This window comes from Taudactylus pleione, unplaced genomic scaffold, assembly GCF_031769625.1.
Source record: "Taudactylus pleione unplaced genomic scaffold, aTauple2 ptg000290l, whole genome shotgun sequence".
In the NCBI taxonomy this organism is placed as follows: domain Eukaryota; kingdom Metazoa; phylum Chordata; class Amphibia; order Anura; family Myobatrachidae; genus Taudactylus; species Taudactylus pleione.
Window position 1 is genome coordinate 1,276,289 of NW_028284692.1, and position 6,089 is coordinate 1,282,377.

Here is a 6,089-nt window from a genome sequence, read left to right on the forward strand (position 1 = left end):
CATGTCCATACTGTGAATCTAATGCCCATCAGTGTTTCAGATAATTACTGTCTCTTGCTGCTAATATAGGTAGCAGGGCAGTCTTAACTACACACATCTAGTATGTAAACTAGCTGCTGCCAATTCTACATTTTGTAGTTGCTTATACGCTATGGGGCAGATTCCATTAACCACGATAAAATGAAAACTTAACGCCGGAGAAGTTTTCGCACTACTGTTTTGGTGCGATATTTTCACCTCTTTTGGCAATGCGTGCTCCCATTTTTCGCCCTATACTATTACAAAATACGTGAAAACGCATACGTGCGAAAACTGCACTTGGTGAAACCAGCAAAAAGTACAGCACATTGTGGGGAAATCAGTCTGTAACCCATAAAAAGCCTAACTGACATAGAAAATCAAGTGTATTAATAGCCCTAATAAAAGTATTTTGTGTTCTTAAATTTTGTAAAATGGCTGTTCTATGCATATTTGTACAAGTGTTCAAAAATTATTAAAAGCAATATTTTTTGGAGAAAATAATTGCTGTAGTTAAATTGGGGGTACATTAAAATGGGTGCTAGTATAATTTTGTGCCTATAAAGTGCGTTTTAAAAAATACACCTGCAATCCTAAAAACTCCTGTCCCATCCATACAGCCCCCCAAAGTACCTGACGCAGTACTTTAAATGCATTTTCCACTACTTTTATTTTTTTCACCCCAAAATTGTCATTTCATTATTGCCCAAATTAAGCTAATTAAAAAATTATTTTTGCCAAATGAGTCATTAGGGAGAGTGTCCAAGGAGTTCAGCCAAGTCCCCACATTTTAAGCAAAAAATTGTGATTTTTGCACATTCTTTTTTTTTTTACCTGCTCTGAAATGGTGAAAACAGTTCGCCGGTTCTTGTCTATGTAGTTTTCGCCAATATGAATGTATGATACGCAGTTTTGTGCGAAAAGTTCGCATTTGCAAACGCTTTTCGCCAAAACGTGGCTTTTCGCGGCTAATTGAATCTGCACCTATGTCTGTGTATCTCTGCCTCCTTGTCTACACCAAATACTGTACTTGTGTTGTACCTGTCACTCTTCTCATGCAGGCAAAGTTCTTGGATACTTACAGCTGAAACTTCTGTCCAAATCTAAGATGTATGAGGACCTGGCTTTGGGAGCCATATTTCTGCACAACAACTATAACTATATCCTCAAGTCACTGGAGAAGTAAGAAGGAAGCTGGTTGGAGAATTACTGTGGGGGACAAAATATCATAGTGTAAAATTGTAGCGTTGTTTGTTGCCCACCAGAGCTGTTGCATGGCGAGTTCAGGGCCTCTTTCTAGCAGAGATGGGTTTTCCAACAGTGATGGCTACTAAACATCTGAGCAACCTGGGTCAGACTTCCCGCTCTGCTACTTTGCTTCATGACATATTTGTCACAAGCTTTTTAAAACTGTTTTCATTTAATTGAAGGTGTTATGAAGTAATTAGTGGGATGCAAAGCACAGTCTGAAAGAGGCAATGCCATAAAGAGATATTGGCAGATAAATGACAGATAATATGCATATTTGATGGTTTTGTTGCATTAAGCTAAGTAAATAAGAAAATAGGCTGTGAGGAGAGAGGGAACCATCTTTGTGACAGTGATAAGGGGTGTTATATAGTGTTTCTGACTGTATGTGTTTGGTTGTTCACAGGTCAGAACTGATGCAGGTGGTCTCTGTGACCCAGAAGAACCCTGACAGTGTGTATCGTGACCACATCGAAAAGCAGATCAAGACATATCAGCAAAGGTCCAGCACATTAATCACCATATAAGTGTATTCATGTTACTTCTGTCAGCAAAGTGGACGCCAGAGGATTTTTCATTTTGTTATAGTATGTTTGGGAAACCCATAATTAGCAATTCAAGGCTATGGATAGATCTCAACCCTGTACAGTTTAGTTCAGGAGCTGTGATTAGCAACCACCAGGCTGTATAAAGCATGGTACTCCGGAAGCCAGTCTTAGCCACTGCGCAGGCAACCAATTGGTGTAGTGGAATGCAAGTGTGACCTGAAGATGGAGTTTGTGTATTACTGCGAATGGCAAAAGGACGTGGCCCAACTTTTCTTGCTCCACACTATGTATTCTTGTTTTCTTACTTTACGTATCTGTTATACCTACATGTATTCATCTCCAGACTGAGCTGTTACTGGGTGATTTCTGAATCATGGCTTATTGTTAGGAATTAGGGATGTGCAGGCTCGGATAGGTTTGAGTTTGCATGCCGAGTTCAGATTTTTCCTTCCAAAAATCGGGTCTCCGAAAGAGGCAAAACATCATCTTTCATGGACAAACATCATCTTACATGGACAAAAGTTCATGAAAGATGACATTTTGCCTCTTTCTGAGACCCGATTTTTGGAGGGAAAATCCGAACTCTGCATGCAAACTTGAACCTATCCAAGCCTGCACATCCCTATTAGGAATACAGAAAACCCATTCAGTCCCATTACTGGTTACACAAGGGTTCCCATATATTACCTTTTGTACTGCTTTTGTTTTGTCCATTACTAATTGTGTGCGTTTTACTTCCAGCTGGCTTAAAGTGACTGAATATGTCAATGATAGGAACATGCCAGCATTCCAGGGAACAAAGGTGATTGTCCAATGATCCCAGGACATACATATTACATTTAAATATGAATTTGTACATTTACTTTAATTTGTACTCTTTTATTACAGCTGAAGGACAAGGAGCGGCAGATGATTAAAGAACGCTTTAAGGTAAGTTAAAGAGATTCTAGGCCTAATTCAGAGGTGAATGTGGTGCCAATGCCACGCGCAGTTGTCTGTACATGTACCGGAGTTGCACCGTGCATAGCCCCTGATTGTCCACTCACAGGGACGCAGCACAGAATTGGACGCACGGTCTGAGAATTATAGCGGATGTCCCTCGGAGGTAACTAGGGTGGCTAAGCAGATGCAGGCTGTCGCTGAAAGAAACTACATTCAAAGACGCACAGCCACTTACACAGTAGGACATACTAAAACGGAGAAACTGCACCTGCCATAGGGCCGGTGAAAGTTTTGATGGTGTGCTGATGGTGCGTCTAAATACACACAGTGACTGAATTTTACTAACTCAAGGGCTGCAAGTGGGCGTCTCAGTTGTTTAAAAAGCGGAGGCATCATTAGCATAACGACGCAGACGTGACTGAGGCAAAAAATGCTTCTGAGTCCATCTCTTGGTCAGGCCCCTGTGTGCTATGTTAATTAAACATTTTTTTGTGAGTAAATATCATATAACAATACTAGATCATTTGGGGGAAAATTCAAATAAAAGTGTCAGCGTAATACGGAATCCTGTTTGGATGATGAAGTATAGCCAGCAGTGTTGATGGAGCATTGAAGCATTCGTTGTTTCTAATTTTTCTTTGAACCTAGGGGTTTAATGAAGGTCTGGAAGAGATCTGCAAAATCCAAAAGTCGTGGGCTATTCCAGACAAAAAGCAGCGTGAGCGGATACGCCAGGCCCAGAAGCGTATTGTGCAGGAGTCATATGGAGCATTCTTACACAAGTCAGTTATACCATGTGTTGTGCCACCAGTATTATTGTTCTCTTTACATCCCATTGTTCCCTCATCTCATATCTCATGATGCTTTTATATTCCAAATAACCGTTAGTTCAGTTTCTAGTTTATTGACGCTCAAAATTATGATGTTCCACTGCATTTTCCTATGTGTTGGGCTTTCCACCCTCATGTGTGTGTATGTTCTCAATTTCACTACATCTCCTCATGCCCTCTGTTTGCTTTTATTTTCTTTATATAGGTATGGCACTGGTGTAAACTTCACTAAAAACCCAGATAAATACATTAAATACTCAGTGGAACACGTTGGGGAAATGATCGAGAGGCTCTTTGACACATCTGCCTGAAAAGCTCCTATTTAATCCTGTATATAATTGTTATACATATATGCCATACTACTGTACATACCTGAGACGCTAACTCAATAAAAAGTAATACCTGGACTTGATGTTTGTATTGTAGGGGTGCCAGTTCCTGTATATTTTAGCCTCCATGTTCATTTGTTCTATTTCAGTAGAACAATTGAAATGTTGAGATCCTGTCACACGTTTCCCATATGCTGGATCATGGATCTGTTGCCAGAAATTTAGATTGACTGTTATGTGCTGCTGAATGAGGATTACTGTGGCTGATAGAGACTGGCGCATAACATGGGTGTTGTATGATTGTCTTCTCTCCACTTCTCACTTGGGACTCAGGACCTGATTCAGACCCGGTCGCTAAGTTGCGCTCGCTCTGAGCGATTTTCGCACGTCTGCGTATGCCAGTTTTTGCGATCTGATTTTGGTTGCTCATAAGCCATTATCAGGTTGCTACTTTGAGTGACAGATAGTGCCGTTTGTGGGTGGTAACAGGGGAAGGTGCTTGTAAATGGGGGAGTGGTGTTGCGGACGCAGGCGTGTCAGGCCGCCAAAACGCCGTTTAAAGGGTTTGCATAATTAGCAAAGTAGCGTCATTGTACACGTCACCTGCATGTATTTCAGCCCGCACTGATCGCAGTGCTTGCGGCTGTGAAAGGTAACCTCAAGGGCTGCGAGCTGCTCCGATGGCTCTCAATGTTACCGATTAATCCTACAATTCCCGGAGATGACTTCTGTTGCGAGTGGAAAGGGGACGTCTTTATACACTTGCGAGCCCTCATTGCCGTAGCTCGCTAAGACATAGAGGGCGTCCTTACGCGACGCAGTGCGAGCGCTTCATTTAAATATCTGGCCCCTTTTTGCCTGCGAGCGGCCGCATCTTGCGATCAGGTCTGAATGAGCTCCTCAATGTATTGCTTTTACTGGTTTCTAAAAGTGACATTTATAAGAAGAATATTCTGATATCATTGGAGGCACCTCTCCAATGTTTTAATTATGTTGGTGAGGGCAGGACTACACGTTAGTAAGGCAGTGCCATGATGTGAGATGGGGAATAAAGCCAAGCAGGAAGCCACAGATATAGGCGTAAATGTAATATTCTGTGGACTGCAGGCATTCGCAAGTTCCAGGTAAGTCTGCCAGATGCTTTAACGTATCAAGCATTAAAAAGGCAAAACCAACCTGATTTAACCTTATAATAATTGCTATTTCAAAGCATCAGGAACTCACCAATGCCTGCAATTCACTGGCTATTACATTTACCCCATAGAGTTAGTTATAGAAGAAGCAATGTCTTCCATAAAGTTCGGACTGTCCAAATGGTGTGGGAAGGTGGTGGTGGTGCTGTTAGACACACCTCTATATGAACCAAATATCATAACTCTAGTGACCAACTATAGTTTTAGCTCTTTACACATATAAAATAAATGACAAAAGCTGGTAAAGTACAGAGCATGACATGTACCTGAGTAAATAGCGAAGTAGGTGTAGTACTGAGTATTGGACTATGTTGTGTTGTAGTAATGAAGCACTGTAAGCACCCATCAGATGATCAGCAAAGCAGTTTATTTCATGCAGTATGGGTCTCTGGCTTGTAGTAAGCAAAGATATCTAATAAGTGTTACATATAAGTTTATATAGGCTCGTACAACTATATTTCAAAAGGAAACGGTAATGTGAGACATAACAGAGACACCTAATGTTTGCTACACAATTAAAAAAATAAATATATATTACACAAATAGAGACTGTCCGGCTCTCCATATATTATTCATACATTATCGGGTGCCTGCACATATAGCATCATATAAGTCCTTAGGTGGTGCAGCACCCCTGGGTTTAAATGAACACACGATGACTACATAGTGGTGTATATCGATATTTCAGTGACCTAGTTTAATGTGGCACTTTCATCAGGATTAACAACAAATACAATACACATACCTTATATAGAAAACCTCATCACCACCTGTGGATGCCGTTCCCGGAAGCAGTAACAACCAGTAATTAAACATATACGCTCTGACATGCGTATTATGTTTACTTACTGGTTGTTACTGCATTATGTAATATATCTAATTGCCGTTTACAGAGTAGTGTCCGTGTTGTCTTGGTGATGGGCATATTGAGATGAGTCACTATTGGGAGTGATGTCATCGGTCAGTGACGCTGGCCAGGTG

At 41.0% G+C, this 6,089-nt stretch overlaps 1 protein-coding gene across 10 annotated transcripts in view; it reads left to right on the forward strand.

The window, feature by feature from the left end:
* Positions 1-3,993, forward strand: part of EXOC7 (exocyst complex component 7) — a 31,491-nt gene extending 27,498 nt beyond the window's left edge. For all 10 annotated transcript variants that reach the window (XM_088482510.1, XM_088482519.1, XM_088482511.1 and 7 more), the window contains 6 exons: positions 1,080-1,200; positions 1,673-1,768; positions 2,556-2,616; positions 2,703-2,744; positions 3,405-3,538; positions 3,792-3,993. In XM_088482510.1, the coding sequence (XP_088338636.1) occupies positions 1,080-1,200; positions 1,673-1,768; positions 2,556-2,616; positions 2,703-2,744; positions 3,405-3,538; positions 3,792-3,897 (560 nt within the window). In that variant the 3' untranslated portion in view covers positions 3,898-3,993. The remainder of the gene's footprint in view (positions 1-1,079; positions 1,201-1,672; positions 1,769-2,555; positions 2,617-2,702; positions 2,745-3,404; positions 3,539-3,791) is intronic.
* The last annotated feature ends 2,096 nt before the right edge of the window (positions 3,994-6,089 follow it).